This window comes from Puntigrus tetrazona, chromosome 22 (assembly GCF_018831695.1).
Source record: "Puntigrus tetrazona isolate hp1 chromosome 22, ASM1883169v1, whole genome shotgun sequence".
In the NCBI taxonomy this organism is placed as follows: domain Eukaryota; kingdom Metazoa; phylum Chordata; class Actinopteri; order Cypriniformes; family Cyprinidae; genus Puntigrus; species Puntigrus tetrazona.
Window position 1 is genome coordinate 9,601,128 of NC_056720.1, and position 19,841 is coordinate 9,620,968.

The following is a 19,841-nucleotide window of genomic DNA, read 5'->3' on the forward strand; positions in this document are numbered from 1 at the left end:
GGATTTATTCCACCTGGAATATACTTGAGGCTGCTAAAATATACAGCCAGACATTTACATGTGAAAGAACCGGAAAGATATACCAAGTCCTGCTGCAGAACCGAATCAACCCACAAATGAGGAAAGTGTGCAACAGGAACGACTACTGGCTGATTGAGGTTCCTCATGGCACTTCTCCTGAAGAGGAAAAAAAAATAGTGGAGAACTCCATTCGGCCTTATGGAATTCTGCTGAGAGAGAAACCACCCTATTGACCTTAATGGGTTCTGTGGGAAAATTTACTGCTTGTGGGATCATTTATTAATTACACTTAGCTGAGGATTTGTGTTTGTCTTAAGACATTAGTGCTGTCAAATGATTAATCAAAATTAATCACATCCAGGTATTGAAATTCAGGGTGACATTTAAATGGCAGTAAATAAAAATATATATGACCCGTTACAATGTTTTGCTGCAAAAATAAATTTGGGAAGTGGTACGTAATGTTGTATTTTATTTTATATTATTTTATTTTATTTTATTGTATACTGTACTTGATAAATGGAAATGTGTGTCTATAGCTAATAATGTATCCTACGTAGACCTGCTGTTAATAAACAATGTTAAAAGTAATAAAGCAGTGACAAGACCTCATGTTGTACATGATTTATCGCCATGGTTTTTTATTATACCAAGTAGTTTATCAGAGTTTATAGTTGACCTTTCATTCATAGTTTAATATAAAGCGCAGTCCGGTAGATCCTGCACTTTACACTACATTAGCCGACAGAATAGTACAATATGGTAAAGTATAGGCCTAATGATACTGCTACAAATTCTGTACGTAACGGTATAAGTCCCATAATAATTTAGTATCTCTAGCAAATATTTCTAACCCAGTAATCTATCAAATAATGTTAGAAATCCCCTTAGTCCACTTCACAAGTACATTCTTGAGCTTACCGAACAACACATAACCCACACAAAAGCCTCTTTGCCTGTCGCGGCTTTGGCAGAGCTTTCCTTTTTTGGCACACAGGCATTTGACAAATTAGACCAAAAGTAAACACGATTATGTAAATGTATGACAAAATCAAATTATGTACTTTTCCAAAAGAGCCTTTGTTTGGCTCGATTATTCCCTCACAATAACGCGACCCCCACAGGGCCATTGTAAATTGGGTTACGCACAATTTTTGGTGAGGGTGTCCTCGGTAAGTAGACGTTTATTTTCGACTATAACACAAGAGACCTGCAAAATATTTATTGACTTGCAAAGTCCCTAAGACTTTCGAGATATACTGAATGCTAATGTTGTTAACATTACTCTAACAGTTTGTAGATTATCTTCTGCGGAGCCTTGGGTTGAATAACCAACTCGATAGCAAACATCATGGTACTGGAGATATGTGTTTTTACATTTTCCCTGACGGCTCTTGGCGTCCTTTACACTATGAACAATGTTCCAGCATTTCAAGAGTGAGTATTTTTGTACCGTATAAGGGTTAAAACAATCAAAAATCAGTTTTAATCAATTTATTATAAATTGATCACATTAATCGCATTGGTTTATTTATTACGATAGTTAAAGGAATAGCTAAAGAATTCATTTTGCGTGATTAAATGTGGCGATTTTCGAAGACTATCACTCAAGTGTCTCTTATTTCTTTATGTCTTCCACTTGAGGGCAGTGAAAGCATATGGTATTATTCACAAAATAAGAGTCAGACACCGATGCAAAACATGTCTGCTATCGCGGTCACAAAACTGCAAAAACAAAATGCAGTTGATTTTGTTCTAGATTCAAGCTACTGCTTTTATTGATAGAAAACACAACAGGTTTATTATAATTATTATTGCAGAAATCGCAGCCTGACAAAAACAAAATATTACATTCACAACATTACACCCATTTAAAAGATGTAGGCACTGCAAAGCAGCGCAAGCCAAGGAAATTATACACCACGCTTGGAAGACTAAGACATTTGTGTGCATATCTCTCCCCGGGCTGGTCTCAACATCACAAAAACTGGCCAATTTAGACTTGAAAAGAATTATGAATGCTTGATATTTTAATTGCAGTCTGCAACATTTTCATTTGAAAGTTTCTGTTATTCTCAAATTGAGGGTCAAAGGTAAAATACAACAATTAGTTTGACTGTATAATCAATATATATATATATATATATATATATATATATATATATATATATATATATATATATATATATATATATATATATATATAAACTAAGCAAGGTCATTAAAAAGTGCTATTTCACTGTACTTCCGTGCCAACATTTATTCATTTTAAACAAAAACACGTTGACAATAAGACATGCTGCACATACAACAGTAATCATGTCTCAGAAAGACAGGATGGTTGTCATGTGCTTCCCCATCTCATTTGGTGCTCTGGGTGTTGGAATAATTACAGCTCTCTCTGCCAAACCATTCATCTCTGCTCACTTACTGGAGACAGGAAAGAAAATGGCCGAATACACATAGGTGTGTAGTAATTGGGGACAAGTCGCTATGCAAAATTAATCAGAAATGAATTTCGACGCCCTTTAGGATAGGCTTGAAGGGCATATTCTTGATTAAATATTTAATACTTCAAGGCTGCTAGAATAATAGTAACAATAATAGGTGTACTTGTTTTAAAAAGTCAGTTTTTTAGCTCCCTCTAGTGGTTTTTTTGACCCCCTCCGCTTTTTTCGACTCTCCGTTTTCATAATTCATACAATTTTTCTGTCTTTCTTAAATCACTTGTCTTTGTATGTCGGTACCCCCATGCAAACTCATGAAAACGATCTTTTTAAAGCAAGTTGATTCTGATATTACGTTCACTTATATTTGTAATATTTTGCGTTTACAGGCCAGTGGTTATTCTGGAAATTGGGATGGCTGTTCTTGTGGCGGTGTTCCTCCTGGTCTACCTCGCTACTCGCTATAATCCTCCGAAAGATCCTTTGTTCTATGGTATGAGCTCTGACACTGATTTGATTCAGTTTTGGTTAATTATTAAAAATATGCACCATTTCATCATTTCTTTCTGACTCTTAAATAACTAAACAACAGATGATAAGTAACACCAAATGTGTTTCTGTTTAAGGTTACATACGTCTGCATGAATTATTTAAAAGGATGGTTTACCCAACAGTAACAATTCTCTCATTAATCGCTCACCCTCATATTGTTCCAAACCCATAAGACCTTCATTCATCTTCGGATCACAAATGAAGATATTTTTGATTAAATCTGAGAGCTTTCTGAACGTGCAATGCAACTCGTTCAAGGCCCAGAAAGATAATTAGGACATCAATAAAACAGTCCATCTAGCGCAGTGTTATGAAGCTACCAGAACACTTTTTGAGTGCAAAGGAAACCAAAATAACGAACAATGTATTCTCTTCCATGCCAGTGTGAGAAGTGAGTTTACAAGACGTGCGTACCTTTCTGAGTCTTGAACATGTCAGTTGTGTTTCTGTGAAGATGAGTGAAGGTCTTACAAGTTTTGAAATGGTTGAGTAATTAATGACAGAATTTGAATTTTTGGATTAAGTATGCCTTTAATTGTTTTGTTGCTCCACTGAATGAAGCGATTTAAACTCATTAGTATCAGTGGGATGTAGAAACTGGCATTTCATTGACATTTCCTCTCACTGTAGTAAAGGTTCAGAGATGTTTACACAAAAATCAGTGGAACTTGCTCAATTTTTCAAAAATAGAGAGGAAAATCGTCATTTGTCCCACCGAAATGTTTACAATGCCAGATAAGGAATTACAGAATTCCTCCGTGACACGTTGTTTGTCTACTATTTGTGGACAAACTTAAAAACTAATTTAAAATGAAAATGCTTTAAAAGGAAACATCCAGCGAAATCCTCAAATCATTAAACACAAACTCCTTGTGCATTGCCAATCTCCTTCGTATTAGGACACAATAGAAAAATGTAAGCTTTTTGCTATGTAATTCTAGAAATTCAGCTTAAGATAGCGGTGTTATTATGGGTTAGAGTTGACTGAGAGGTGACAATGTCATCTGGCGCAGGATGTCATTTCACCCCGCAGTGATGAAGGAGGCGATAATTCCATTATCACACCTGTAATGCAGGTAAACCAAACCAAGACCCCTGCGGATTAAAAAGGGCTTGGGGAGAAAAAAGGAAGTGAGAAAGACAGACAGTGAGAATGTCAGTATCAGATTGTGCATCTGTGCTCAGCGGATGGCATTACGGCACTTCTCATTGAGCTGTTATATCTACGAAACTGTCAGTCAGATACTCGGGGGCGCTAGAAGAATGGCACTGGACAATATCTAGTCTAGCAATCCAACCATAAAATTGGATACAAGAAAAGTATTTGTTACAATAACACACCTGTCTTTACTCTTACACCGGCGCATTCCTTTACAACAAGCTATGAATTCTATCTTGAAAACGTCTTAGATTACTAAAGGAAAATTTCGATCTGATCGTTTAGGCTACTTACCATCTTTATAGCTCGTCATTTATCTAAAAAGAGCAACTTGAACATTTCCCAAAACTTCTCCATTGTGTTCAAATGCAGTGATGTGGTTTTAAGACGACATGAGGGTGAAGTAAATGATGACAGATTTTTCACGTCTAGGTGAACTTTTCCGTTAAATCATGTGCCTGAGCTTTCAGCGGTGACATTTACAGTCATTATTTTTGCCTCCATGCTTAAGAATTTTCCTTCTTCATGTCCCCTGCCACTCATTATTTGTCACCCAGACGCTTAGGAAATGCCACATGGGGTATTCACTGTCTCCGCAAAGTGCCCTTTTGGCACAGCTGCACTTTAAACCGGAAAAAACCCCACCACGTGGCTCCAAGTATACATTTCTTGATCACAGCTCCGCTAGCAGATATCATTATCCTCTTCCACCTCGCTAGAAATCAATAGTCAGTAAAAGTGAAATCTTTTTAATAAAGACGCGAGAATAAAGGTGGACTAGTTAACTCTTGATAGGGCGGTTGAGCGGTGCAACATCTTATTAGTGAGATTCTTCTTTCGTCGCAGAAGGCTTAGAGTTAACAATGAAAACATTTCAATTCAGCGCTTCGAAAGCGCCAAAGAAGCCGAGCTCATAATCCCACTGTGGAGAGAGATGCGTTTTCTTGCAAAGCCTGCAATTAAAAGTGAACAAAGTAAATTAAAATTTCTCTTTCATTATTGACAAGAAGAGTTTGTCACTTTCTGAGGACGAAAATCCTCTATTGTTTGATTTCAGGCATAGCGTTAATTATATGTGGAATATATAACCATCCAATCATGTGACTAATGCTGCCTTCGCATGCTATCGGAAATTTCCTCTTTCCCACTTATGAAGTGCTGTAATGTTGGAAAAAATAAAATGTACAATCCCATCGGTTGACAATTATATAAACACTACTGCGCAGTTGGTCAGCTTTCAACTTTCACTGCTAATAAAACATACAATATGCTTTGATTAATTGTTCATATTTAGCCTGTAAATACTGTAGCGGCAAGACAAATGGATGTAGTTGCTGTGAGAACAGCAGCAATGGTTGTCTCCTCCTCCATGTTTAAAGTTTATGACGCACCAGCTCTGGTATCAAAATTATTTCTGAATTTCCCTGTAGTAAATATGACTTGTGATCTAGTTTACATCCAATCTGTGATTAGGAATTCTGATAGCACACGAAAGCAGCACTGATACAATATCCCACTTCTTTCATGATCTAAATATTATATAGAAATGAGTCTACAATGTAACCTAAAAACAGTCAACCAAAAGAATTGATATATAGTATAGCACTGCTATTGAAATTCTCCATATTCTCACATCACCATGAACCAATCCGAATCAAGTGTTCCATAGGACCACACACAACTCACCAATCAGAATCAAGTATCAAAATACCAAAATATCAGATGACCAAAAAATAAATCAAAATCGGAAAGCTGCGATAAATTAATTTCTTACTGACATAGAATACACTACAACATCTAAAGCGCACACATTTTAACACTAAACCGAAGACTCTTGTTGTGTAAACATAAAATCTTTTTCGTTTCAGTTTTTGCAGAGTTTTCCTTCACGTGTGTGATTGACTTCACGAGCGCTCTAGAATACGATGGCTTCACCTCAGGGTTCATGGAGTTCTACCAGAAAACGGTCAGTATCATGAAGAAAAAGCAGAGTTGATGTTATCGATTACCCAGTCTGACAGTGGTCTTGCTGGTTCTCCAGGGGGAGCCGTATCTCGGCACGCCGTATGCTATCATGATGTGCTACTGGGATGGTATAGTGCACTTCATTCTCTACCTGATGCTAATACACCGCATGTCAAACAGGTTTGTAATGTATGTCTAATCAGTAAACTATTCTAGTCAAAGATGTAAATGAGATGTATAGTCTGCCATTTTGTTTCATGTTGTAACATGGTTTTATTCAAAGGATTGGATCCAGTTGAGATAATGTTTTGACACTATCTGGCAAGAACATGACATGAAAGTACATGCTGTGAGGTTTAAAAGGAGATGAATTTTCTTAAATTAGTGTTTCCTATCATCCCAGGCAACAATACCGCACATTGGGTCTTTTCTGGGCTGGATCACTGTGTGCCAACATGATTGTGTTTGTACCTGGAATCGTGGTTGGTGAGTCAAAGTAAATAAATGATCACAAATTCCTGCTGCACAGTACATAAGATGCTCCTCAAATACGTTTTATGTGCAGGTAAATATGGCTCTGAGATCCGTCCTGCCTTTTGGCTCAACATGCCGTTTCTGTTGGTGCCCATATGGGGAGCAGTTTCTTTGTTCTCCAGGCCAAGGGATATGCCTCTTGTGGGAGCATCCAAGGTAAAGAACCAGACACTGTTGACCTCGGCCAGTGGTTAGTATTTTCTCTACAGAATCAGTAAAATGGTGCATGTTTCCATCAGGCTGAACGTGAGCAGAAAAAAGCCTTGATCTGGCGCCCCTTGGATCTTCTTTTTGTGGTTTATCTAGTGGCTGCCATGGCATTCACTATCTTTAGAGGACTGGTAAGTTGGTGCTTATAAAGTCAAAGTCAAAATCTGTTATGGCAAAGAAACTCACATTTGTTTCCATATAGGCCGTTCTTGATTGCCCGTTAGAAATCCTGAACAGATATGTGACTGAATATGAGCCATATCTGAAGGATCCCGTGGGCTTCCCAAAAGTTATGGTGAGTAGATATTCACATTCTCTCAAGTAATCGAATTCAGTTTTAGGCCAACATATTCAGGCTTCTTAATACCCTGAGCTTAATAGCATTAAGCTCCTCTAAATGACTGTACGGTACCTTCTAGATAGGTATTACTCATTATTAGCACTCAATAAGGTGGGTGGCTTATTGTCACCTTGGGTAGTCTGTCTCAGCTCGAGCACAAAGGTATCAAGGGTACCTTTGTTTTTGTTTAGATTGGTCAATAGGTTATCAAAAGTCCTTGTTCTAACTGGAACCCTGGCACAATGGTCGCCCATCGATCAGGCAAGAGATGTGCTGTGACTTGATAAGCTAATCCTACCCATGAGTCCTGGCTGAGCCCCTCCATCAACTCTAAGAAGGAGAGAGTGTGACATGTGTGGTAATGTGTTAGATAAGGAACGAGGGTGCACCAACACGTATGTTTGTATAGAGGACATGCATTGATCGCATAATACCTGTGCAGTCAGGACACCCAGGTGCTAGTGAGAATATTTATATAGTATATATAGGGTAAATACCCTAAAAAATTGTAATGTTTCTACTCAAAATTCAATTCAACATTTGCGAATGATTAAAATCTAACTACTTTACATATAAAACAATACTGTATATTAATTTATACCTAAAATTATATATGTAATATTTTATTTTAAATGTATTTACATGTATGTAAATGCATAAATGTATATCTAATATATATTTATATATATATATATATATATAGATGTACATATAAGTATAAGTACAACATATGCACACACAAACATTTATATTGTATACATATGTTGTTCTAAATATTGATATATAAGTTATTAGTAATTCTTTACTAATTAGTATTTTTATTTAGTTGATTCATTATTTATTTTTGCAAAAACATTTAATAGATAATATTTATTATCATTTTTAATATTTAATATTTATTATACCTAAATAGATGTTTTTTCATTTATATGAAGTTTATAGGTTATATAAGTAATTTTTGTTCTATACACACACACAAACACACACACACACACACACACACACACACACACACACACACACACACACACACACACACACACACACACATTTAATACACAATAAATACTGTACTATAATAAATAATTGAGCTATAATTAAATAAACTTATAATCATATAATCGTATATATTAAATAAACTGATTCATTAAAATTAGTGCTGTCAAATGATTCATCACGATTAATTGCATCCAAAATAAAAGATTTAGTTTTACATAATACATAATGTTTGTATACTGTATATATTTATTACGTATACATAAATACACATACACACATGCATGTATATATTTAGGGTAAATATGCTAAGTTTACATATTAATTATATAAATTATATGAAAAGAAATATATACATTTAAATACATGTAAAAATGAAAATATATTATGCAAACAAAAATATTTATTTTGGATGCAATTAATCTCCATTAATCATTTGACAGCACTAATTAAAATATGAATTTGTAACTTGAAATACATAAAAAGCAACTTTATAGATGTATTTTTAGTAATTTATAGGTGTGTATACATATATATATATATATATATATATATATATATATATATATATATATATATATATATATATATACATATATATATATATATATATACTTATCATGTCATGTTATCATGTCATGTCAAATAAACAAGTTTTAGCATCATTTTAAATCACTTTTAAAAACAAGCAATACAAATAAATTCACTAAAGATGTATCTGAATTCCTGGGCGAACATGACTTTCACAGCTTGTTATAACTTTCTTGAAAGACACCACGTGCTATGCAACACAACCAGGCTCTGTTTAGGGTCTAATCGTGGGTAATGTGCCCATGTTTGTGTTTTTAAGCCTCAAGTATGAATGATTGTGTGAACTCAGAGCAGTCGGGCCGATCTGTATTCAGCAGGAGTGCATTGCTGCAGCAGCGCTGGTGCCCTTGGGGACTGAGTTGGACTGCATTAATTTGCCATCAAAGCACTGGTGTGTAGAGGCAAGGCGTGTAGTGTTGACACACAGATTGAAATAATACTTGTTGCACGATGTCTTTTCGTCTCCAGATGTTGCTGCTCCTGTTCCACGCGCTTCCAGTGCTGGGTGCATTTGCATATGGGCTTTGCACACCTGGCTGCACTTGGATGCTTGATTGGACGGTATATTTTGCAGGTGCCATCTTACAGGTAACTTCAAGTCGAAACTGAGAAGAAAGCAAGAAATCATCTGTGAGAAACTGTAGATTCTATGTTCCAAGGTTCAAGTTAGAAACAACAATTGAGGTATACTGTATGTCCTCCATATTTTCTGGCAGAATCTAGAGATTTCTGTCTACTGTATGCTGATGCTATAGAAAGGCATCAGCATCAAACAGTACCACGATCAAAGCCTTGGCCTGAACAAGCTCATCCAGCACCCCTTTAATTCCCAGTATGAGGCCTGAGCAGTCAGCATCTCTAATCAAAGACCTCCAGTAGAACAGGACTTCACTGGAATTTGACTGTAGATCTCCGGCTCCACATACTAATGAACGCCTCCTCAAAGCTGCGAGGACGTCATTCATCTCTACTTACCCATAGGCAGAGGCCTCTAAAAATACATTACAGGGTCTTGGATGAGACCTCATTGTGCCCTTATCATTGAACTTTGCAAAAGTACAATATAAAACTCAGTTCTTGCATTTCATTAAGGGAGAATGAATGGTGTAGAGAACTTGCAGCCACAGTGCTAGGATTTGTGTTGGTATGTGGGTGTTATGGGCCGTGTTAGCCATTGTAAGCTAAACTATGCTTGCTAGTTTCGTCATTACCAGCGCAGTCCAATGATTCATTGCTTCCTGAAATCTAAGTTCCATCGGCAAACTGTCATAAACAGCCATGATTGGAACTCCAGCTCTCGGACTGTGGTTGGAAGCAGTGCATATTGTTTGACATGTGGACTTTAATTGATCGTATATACACCACCGTGGGCATGTGGGCATAATGAACGCTGTCAAGGTCTAGAAAAGTATTAAAGACATTGTATGAATTCTCCATCGGTCATCAGTGGTTCGGACGTAATGTTATGAAGCTAAGTTATAGTGCTAAGGTGATGAATCATTGAGTAAAGTTGTAATTTTTGTCTTGTAGCTTCACTACGTTACTATTAAACCACTGATGGTCTATTTTAATGATGTCCTTGCTACCTTTCTGGGTCTTGAATGTTTCTGTTGAGCTTCCATCTAAGAAGGGTCAAATAATTAATCAAAAACATCTTCATTTGCGTGATCAAAGGTGAATAATTCATGACAACATTTTTTGGGGGTGAACTATTCCTTTAAGCAATACGTTTTTTTACGGAAATGAATCCCTGGTTGGTTGTGTTTTGGCCCAAGTCAAGGTGACCGAAAGTCCTTTTCTCAATTTATTTCATTTTTTTTTCATTTGTCTTATCAATTGAATAAAACTCTCACTCACAGCATCTTGTGCTTCTGTCCACCACAGTGCCAGTGGTCTCATATTGGAGCATCGCTGCACCCACGCACCGCAGAAATGTACAGGATTCCCATCACGACCCTGGCGCCCGTCCTCCTCCTCAACCTGCTGTATGCGGCCATACCTGTCCTGCTCGCCCTGCGCTGCAAACGAGAGCCGGACTACTTCCTTTCCATCGCACCTGTGGGCCAAACTAACAATGAGAAGAAATTAAGTTAAATCGACTGAGAAAAACAAAAACATTGACCTTGAAGTATTGAAGTTCCGTCATCATTTACTTGTGCTTCAGAAAGAGTGCATTTCAAATTGCGTTTATTTGGCACAGCTGTGTTCCAGTGGGTTCTAGTTAATTTGGTAATCACGTAGGTTACAGGACCTTGCTTTTTGGAAATGTCTTGATTGTGTCAGTTGCCAGAGCTACGGCTGTTACTGAATTCCTCATGAGAAAAACAACTCTAAATTGCATGAAGCTGAGATCATTAAAGCATGGCTTGTTCTACCTGTCTTGACACAACAAGACCTTTAACGCCACCGTTTATAAGCCTTCCGTCTTTCACTGTAAAATCTCATGCAGTGTATTTTTCTAGTTCTATCCATCTGCTCCTCACAAATTTCACAGTTAGCTACATCTTAAATGTAACACATGCCAGAACTTTCTCCTGAATAATTGACTGGTCTCATAGGTAATAAAATATTATCCTACAAGATCTTCATCTGGATACACTGTATGTACATGATAAAGTCAGCAGGCTTGAGTTCTAGAGCTGCTAACATTAAAAGCTACCCTTGCTCAGCAGCTTTTTCATGCTGATGAGGAGCAATGCGCACCATTTCTGCTTGCACACACAAACAGCGCTCAGTGTGGCATCAAATCAGTTCCAGTGGAATTAGTACAGAAATCTGTCAAGCTAGTCTAGCGGATAATTTCATTTCAGTGTTGACATAGCAGAGGTCAAAAAGTATTATATTAAATATTTCAGTATAGGGGAGGCTAGTGGTAATTAGCTCCTTTCTCCTACAGTGAATAGTTCTCAGGATTGGATTTTTTTTAAAAGTCAGTTTTAAATAAGCTATTGAACGCATTAAAAGTATTGCTACAGTTCACTGAACCCATACTGACAACAATAGTTGTCACAATGAAATGAGTAGGCAATTAAACAGCCTATTATATGCTTTGCAATACAACTGAAACTTGTTTTAAAAAATTAGAAACTGTAAAAAACACTTTAAAGAATTTAAAATTGTATTGGCCAGCAGTGTAATGTATTACACAATTATCTGTCAAAGGATCACTTAAAATAGTCTAGAATAATCACTCTCCAAACACACAACAAATATGTACCAAATACTGAAACATAATAAATATGTATTAATAAAGGAGTCAAGATTAGAATATTACATATTATTGTAATTTTGTAAAATATATACATGTATATATATATATATATATATATATATATATATATATATATATATATATATACACACACACACACACACACACAAACATAATTTATGAGAATGAATAAAAACGGAAATATAGGCTGTTTTTGCAAATAAACTCTCAGGCTAGCGTATAGAGATTTAGCCTAGCATACTAAACGGTTTCTCGCATAAATTAACTAAATTAAGAATATTAATTTTAGCCTCATATCTTACAAATACTTACCACCAGTCGCTATGTGCTTAATTAAAATGTGATTATAAATTTTTGAAGAGGGGGTAAAAAGCTTTGGACAATATCCCGCTTGAGCTCAGTCCCCTTTCCGTACACTAAAGTTACAGCTGCTATACAAGTATGTAAGGCAAGTACGAAACTCTACCTGGCTCTCTTTTAACGAAAACACAGTGCATTTATTAATTACAGACACTACATTATTATAGTTTCACGATACAATACACTTTATTTACTGGATATACATAGTCAAAACCTACTCGCGTTAGGTTTGGGTCTCATTTTCGACCAATTTAAACCACTGAAGTGCTTAAAACAAGTTGAGGTTATTCGAGTTTAAATATCGACGACAACGCTACTAAATAAACGACCTGGCAAAGCTACCGAGTTTGCGATTAAATTCGCAGCTGTAAACAAGGCTACACAAAATACTTCAAACTTAAAAGTGCACCGTCCGAAAAAGAGACGGGCAACCCTCTTTGATACCAACAGTGCATCAGCCTAACACTAAGAGCTTTTCTTCAGTCGTAATGTAAATGAGAGAGACACCGTCAGCAGCACAGTGTGATGAGACGCGACAGACGACATCTGCAGTGAAACCGAGTCAGAACCGGGACGGCTGCACCGGAACGCAAGTCACTGCACCGGAGCAATAATAACTTCATACTGCATAAAACGCGTCCTCTCGTCATGCTGGTGAGTAAAGACTGCACGCGTGGGGGATTTACTACGGTAACCTTGATAATGCGCAGTGCATTGCGGTAGGGGATGCTCAAAGATGCTGTAAGGGGAGTTGAGGAGGAGGAGGATGATGTATGATTCCGTTGTGTCGTATATAATGTGTTTGGGCTGGCGTCAGTGCTGCATAGTGTGTGTATGTGTGGTCTGGATCATGTTACATAAAAGAAGACATAAAAAAAGACCCGCATTTGTAAAGCATCACTGTATGACTTTGTATAGACGGCAAAAATCTGACTATTTTGCTATAGCAGAGGACTCTGGTACCTAATGTTTGCAAAGATGATCCAAAACACATTCATATTTGTCATGCTGGTATATCCATCATTAGAGTTGCAGTAGATGTAGACCAGATACTTCCCATTTATTCGTCTGATTTAGTCAAAAAACAACAACAACAAAAAAACTAACAAAACCAAGCTTATTTGTGTGCAATGTGCAATTTATTATTTTTTTTTAAGATCTTGTGCTTGGAAACCATTACCTGTGGGCTGTTGTTACTTTCACCCTTTGTGAACACCTACCCAGCCGACTTGGAGAAAGGACGTAGGAGAGTGGTTCATGTAATGGGTAAGAACTTCTTCTGTGCCACTTTATACCAGGTGTCCCAGATCACAATGCACACAAGACAAAGCTGCAAATGCTGCGCAAGCAGAAGAAGCTTATAGCTACCGACAATTGCCTACTTGTAGGAAAACATTTTTGCAACTGTGTTAAACATGTGACTAACAGATATATACAATTATTGTGTAAGTGCATTCATATTCAGAGCATTTCATGTAAATTTTGACACAGACCACTCCACCCACAAGAGTAATCTTCAGAGTATAACCTCACTTTGCAAGTTTAATGTCGGAACACCAGAAGTGTTAAAAAAAACGTACAAACTCCAATTGTAGTGGCTACTCGAAGCTCAAGTTGGATTTAAAAGTAATATGCAACATCTGACAATTTAATTTAACAGGTAAACATGTTTTATAATCGGTTTCAAGTCAGCTAGATGGATTTTCTTTATTTGATATTCATTTTTATGTAAGCAAGAAAAAGGGTCTTTAATTGAAGCTGTAGCTGTCTTCTAACAGCATGGTCCCAACATTTACTTGGCAGCTGCAAATTACTTTCAAAAAGTCTGTGGTTACAGTGACATTGCTTTCAGTTTAGACTCTTTGCTTCTGATGAAATACTGGTTCTTTAGCTGTCTCTGGCTGAATTAATGATTGGACATGTTTGGCAACCCAGCTTTCAAAAGAAAAGGTGTTGTGGTAACAAACATTTCCGAGTGCCAGGTGTCCAACTGACAGTTTAAATGAGCAGATGTCAAAGCTGATTATGGCCCTTGAGGTCTGTCCGGAAAATCTTGGATAGCTATCAGAGAAGGTGTTGTTTGATAGCTGTGTTTCACGCTTTTAAGACTTGGTGGCTTGGAGATCCAGCTATGCTTCAAGTGCCTTTGAATAGCTTTCAGGCAAAAGCAAAGGAATCTGTGGGAAATAGTCATTAATTTTTCTTACCAGGTTTAAGATTAGATGCTTATTTAGTGCAACAGGTAAAGCTAATGTACTCAGCAAGTGGGCCGCATTTGCATTACAATTGGCACTCTTAAAGAATATTCATGCAATATGCAGATTTTTAGTCGGATGTGGCGTATCAGTTAAGTTCACATAACTGAAAGGGACACAGCACAAAGAATACTAAAAGATTTGGCTGTATTTGAAATGAAAATGACCCTATTTGCACATGAACTGCATGAAAAACAACCACAAAACTGCATACTTTTCCACAGTCACATAAAGTAAATTTTCACCCAAACCTTAAGAAATTTCAAATTGACAGCCAGTCCTAATGTCAAGATTCAACTGAAATTCACATTCAAATATAATTTCAACATTATTAATGTAATACGATTTAAATGTGGCACTCATGGTTTCACATGATGTTAAATCATATTCAAATATAATTGCAACAGTTTAAATCTAATTCCCTCTGAATGTGGCCCTTTTGAAGTTTCTGAAGTTTAGCATGGCGCTAGATTCTTAAAAGGTATGGGACTGATTCCAAGGTTCTGATAAACATAATTCATATAATGTGAACTTTTGAACTTTTCTCTTTTTCCCTAGAGGACGAAACAGGGGCAGTGATAGTCCAGACTGCTCCAGGTAAGGTGGTCACTCATCGTGGTGGCACTATCACTCTTCCCTGCCGTTACCACCATGAACCAGAGGACGTCGACCCTAACCGCATCCGCATCAAATGGACAAAGGTTTCTGACGCTTTCCAGTTTGAAGACGTATTTGTAGCACTGGGGCGACAACAGAAGGCATTTGGGTCCTACCGTGACCGAGTGTCTCTGGAACGGGCCGGGCCAGGAGATGCTTCAGTTATTATTCACAATATCACCTTGCAAGATTATGGCCGCTACGAGTGTGAGGTCACCAATGACATGGAGGATGACACAGGATTTGTCAATCTAGACCTTGAAGGTCAGGGAACTGGTCTTGGTTGTAGTAACTAAGATGAAATAAAGTGTCGTATTTCTACTTAACCAACTTCTCTGAACTTTTTCAAAGGTGTGGTGTTCCCATACTACCCTCCATCTGGACGCTACAAGTTGAACTACCACCAGGCAGAGGAAGTGTGCCAACAGCAAGATGCAATTCTGGCCTCCCATGCACAGCTCCACAAGGCATGGCTTGAGGGACTGGACTGGTGCAACGCCGGCTGGTTAGAGGATGGTTCGGTCCAGTACCCCATCTCCCATCCTCGAGACCAATGTGGCCGAAAAGAAAGCCCTCCGGGGGTCCGTAACTATGGCTATAGGCACAAAGATGATGAACGCTATGATGCTTTTTGTTTTACCTCGAACCTCAATGGTGAGTGTTTGCCTTGGGATGAAATTGCTTCTTAGACATCCTTTCTGGCCTGAGGCTGTTGGACCAGGTTCCTGTTGAGAAGGTCCTCCTGCTTCTCCTTTCACTGCCTTCCATTCAATACATATCCAATAAATGGTGCCAGTGCCACAAATGAAGGAGTCTTAACTGAACAATGCATCAATTCCTGGAAAATGGTCCAAATCAAATCAGATTTCAGGGAAACTATGATTAAGTACAGCTTATGGGGTGCAGAGACACTTTGTGGCCATGCGGGAATAATAGGCGTTTGCTCAGTTGAAAGTTGAATTGATTTTGTCTTCAGGAAGAAAACTGTATTTTTGGCCCTGGTTCAGACCAGTTGTTACTAAGTGCTGTATGATCCAGTGGGTACACGAGATTTGCCCAGTTCTTCAGACCCACTAGCAGTCAAGTCATTGAGAGCCAAAAGGCTTCTCTTTTCCCCCAAGTGGGCTATTAGAGAGGACAGTTTGTCCTGAAATCTTTATAGCTAGGGCAATTTTCAATAATACCCCTACACTGACCAGCTGCTGCAAATTTAGCCAATGGCCCTGTGGGAAATATGAGAGATTGTACTGCTCTAACAGTCAGCCGTCACATAAACAAACAGAAAATCAATGAATGACTTCTGAAAAACAAGTGGCGGTCTGAAATGTTTCCTTCTTTGTCCTTTCCTTTTTTTAGTTTCTTTTAACTTACCCAGCCAGGCCTGAAAAAAAAGCATGACAGGCACTGAAATCATGATCCAAATTTACTTTCCAGAAGATTATCATTAGCATTTTGATGGACCATTCAGCTGGAAAATGTTGTTTTGCTATTCCAGTTTGTCAGACATTTATGGCTAACTGTTGTATAGCCTTCTCATAGCTTTTGTTGTTTTTCTTAAAACTGTGTTTCTCTTGCAGGACGTGTTTACTTCCTCAAACGTTTTAAGAAGGTAAACTACATCGAGGCAGTAAAGGCGTGTCAACGTGACGACGCAGTGATCGCCAAAATTGGACAACTATACGCCGCATGGAAGATCCAGCTCTTGGACCGTTGTGAGGCTGGCTGGGTGGAAGATGGCAGCATCCGTTACCCCATCGTCAATCCTCGGGCCCGCTGTGGGGGCCCAGAACCTGGGGTTCGAAACCTAGGTTTCCCTGATAAAAAGTTCCGCCTCTACGGAGTCTACTGTTTTCGGAAGAACACTGATGTCCAGTCAACACAGGCTCCCAAAGAAACCACAACCAAACTGGCTAATAGCACCAGAAGCATCTGAAAGTGCAAAATACCAGTTACTAGCATCATGGCTTCCATGTTTGACCGACAAGGCTTTTTGCACACCTGCTAGGCTAATAGACAACTAGGCTAGTGCTGAACTCGGGGCTTGTACAATTTAACACACTTGCTTGAAATGAGGTGTCAATCATCTCTAAATTGAGAAAGTAAGCAACTTTTCTCCTCAGAGACATTAGTTTCGCAGTGTACCCTGCATGCAGAATTTAGCCTTCAGGTTTTCAATTTGTTTTATTTTGCTGTTTCCCAGGGAAGACAAAAGTGACTTTAATTAGCGCTATGAAAACAGGAAAGCTAATTTAGCCTTACAATGACTATAGCACATTAGCAATAGCCCTCAATGGCCTGATGATGAGAAAGTAATAATGAACAAAACTTGCATCAGATGCTAGCATGAACTGGCTAGCTTGGCTGGGCTTAGCTTGCTTATTAAAATGAACTTTCAGAGTTATTGTCATCAAAGCAAGTAGCAAAACTGATTAGCTTTGCCAATTACTATGCACATAACACTAGACACTCGTTTTTTGATACATTTTGAATGACCTCGCAAGCAATAACAGAATTAGGCATGACATTTTCTAAATGTTTATTACAGTGGTAAAGCTAAAGTATTGTGAATGACAGACTTACATCAGCTGCTTTACTGATTACACTGTCCATTCAGTATTGCAAAATATTGTCTGTGATAATGCATTTTAGATTAAAGTTATTTACCTGTTGTTGTTTGCATGTCAGTTCTCTAAACGACTGTGGATGCAGGAAACAGAATTGCTTGTAAACACAAAAGCTTGACCTCTGACACAAAAAGGGAAGGAAAACCTGATGTCACCAGTAACCATGACGATAGCTGAATATGGCTCTAACAAATTGCACATTGCTATTTTGGTTTGTCTTGGGCACAAGCTCCCGGCGATGCTGCACTTTGTGTCTACAGACTGCAAAACACTTGAGAAAATGTTTGTTGTTTTGCCAGAATCACATAAGTGACCCTTACATTTCCATAGTAACAGCTATAATGAGGCCTCATGAATTTCAAAGAAAAGCAACAGTCATGTGTTAAATGGCTGAAATTAGGCAGTTTACTCTGATGGATTTCATTAGCACCCTATATATAATTTGAATGCAGGAGTAAACATTCTAAAGAATACAAAAACATTATATAACGAGTGCTAAATTATATACTATTTCATTGAAGCACAAAAATGTTTTTCTAAAAAGCTAACTTCTATTGGAAATTGGCATCATATCACGTATGTTGTGCTACTCTCATGAGAAGAAGATGCTGTATAAAAAAGATAATCTAAAATATTTCTCTTGAGATGGTTGCATTATCTTTCAACGGATAGATTTAATCTTCCCTCAACATGAAAAAGTCAAGATTAATTGACCCCTAACAACTGAGCACGTCCTCTTGGGCAAACAGGACTGAATCAGATCTCAAAAGGTGCCATATTTGTCTAGTTTCTTACCTGCTGACAGGAAAAAACTGAAAGTGAAAATTGAACACTCAGAAAGCATGTACTACACAGGCACAAGGTGTCAAATAATTTGCTCATCTATTCTAAACGTTAATGCCGTGCGATTTGAAAGGAAGTAGCATTCCCATCTCTGCAGGAGCTAGCAGAGACATGCTATCCAACAAAACTGTTTGTTTAAGACAGTGTTAAGCATAGAAATCAAGTCATAATTCGTGAACAAAAGATAACACATACATATGTAACGGAGGCCAGGTGGTGAGTGCTGTTGAGATCAACCTCACTCCCATGATCTCAAAACATCATCTGATGCTAGAGGTTACGGTCTGTAGCTTCCTTGTTAGCATGCTCACTTTCCATGCTGGAAATGCTGGAAATGACCGTTTTTCAAGGCCCGTGATATATTCAATGCATTTAAATATCATAACACAACACAATGCTATAGTACATTCACAAATGCTATGATTCAATTAAATAAATATATGCAATGTAGGTTTAATATATGCACTTTAATTATTTACATGCGTGTAAATGCACTACACTAATTGTTATCATTTACGTGTGGAGCGTCTCAAACTCAGACCTGCTAACCTTTTAGTGGGCACAGTAGCACACTACACTCCACGCAAATCCTGGTGACGCCTTTGTGCACGCACAGTACTTAAATCAAGCAACAGCAATTAAAGAGGACTTTGACTAGTCAGAGCGCTGGGTTCATTCCCCATAAATGCAAATCACAAACAGTCTTTCCAAATAAGGAACACTGTATTCTTTATGTATTCATTCATAGTATCACAGTGATACTGGGATCAAAGTTTACAGTTAAGATATAAATACAGATGTCTATGGTAGCGATCAAAATAGATCTTTTTAAAGTTTCCTGATGCTTCGTAAATAATGTCAATAGTATTGCTCGCCACGGTAAAAAGTGGCTGTTAAAAATGTATTTGTGACTGAATCGAGATTTGTTCAAAAACGCTGATTCATCCAGTAATGCAACAATTGAAGTATTCATGAGTGATACATTGAATCATTCATTTGAAACACTTTTTCATAATTTAATATTAACAATTGGTGTAGTAAATATATTATCAATT

The 19,841-nt window shown here is 37.6% G+C and overlaps 2 protein-coding genes across 2 annotated transcripts; both read left to right on the top strand.

Moving 5' to 3' along the window:
* Positions 1-1,322: 1,322 nt before the first annotated feature.
* Positions 1,323-11,374, top strand: tm6sf2b (transmembrane 6 superfamily member 2b). Its single transcript, XM_043223913.1, has 10 exons — positions 1,323-1,458; positions 2,858-2,961; positions 6,048-6,145; positions 6,221-6,324; positions 6,548-6,630; positions 6,710-6,834; positions 6,918-7,019; positions 7,091-7,183; positions 9,284-9,403; positions 10,700-11,374. The coding sequence occupies exons 1-10, from the start codon at positions 1,373-1,375 to the stop codon at positions 10,907-10,909; spliced, it is 1,125 nt and encodes a 374-aa protein (XP_043079848.1). The 5' UTR covers positions 1,323-1,372; the 3' UTR covers positions 10,910-11,374.
* A 1,377-nt stretch (positions 11,375-12,751) lies between these two features.
* hapln4 (hyaluronan and proteoglycan link protein 4) lies at positions 12,752-17,988 on the top strand. Its single transcript, XM_043223912.1, is given in 6 exon segments — positions 12,752-13,000; positions 13,002-13,061; positions 13,565-13,673; positions 15,221-15,583; positions 15,671-15,973; positions 16,897-17,988. Coding segments are annotated over 6 exon segments (1,290 nt in total). The 5' UTR covers positions 12,752-12,901; the 3' UTR covers positions 17,253-17,988.
* The last annotated feature ends 1,853 nt before the right edge of the window (positions 17,989-19,841 follow it).

What these genes read in the sequence shown, in the direction of transcription:
- tm6sf2b (XM_043223913.1), top strand. Translation starts at nt 1,373, where the DNA reads ATGGTACTGGAGATATGTGTTTTTACATTTTCCCTGACGGCTCTTGGC. An exon ending in TGTACCTGGAATCGTGGTTG is followed by an intron (nt 6,631 to 6,709) that starts GTGAGTCAAAGT and finishes TTTTATGTGCAG; the next exon opens with GTAAATATGGCTCTGAGATC. An exon ending in TCACTATCTTTAGAGGACTG is followed by an intron (nt 7,020 to 7,090) that starts GTAAGTTGGTGC and finishes GTTTCCATATAG; the next exon opens with GCCGTTCTTGATTGCCCGTT.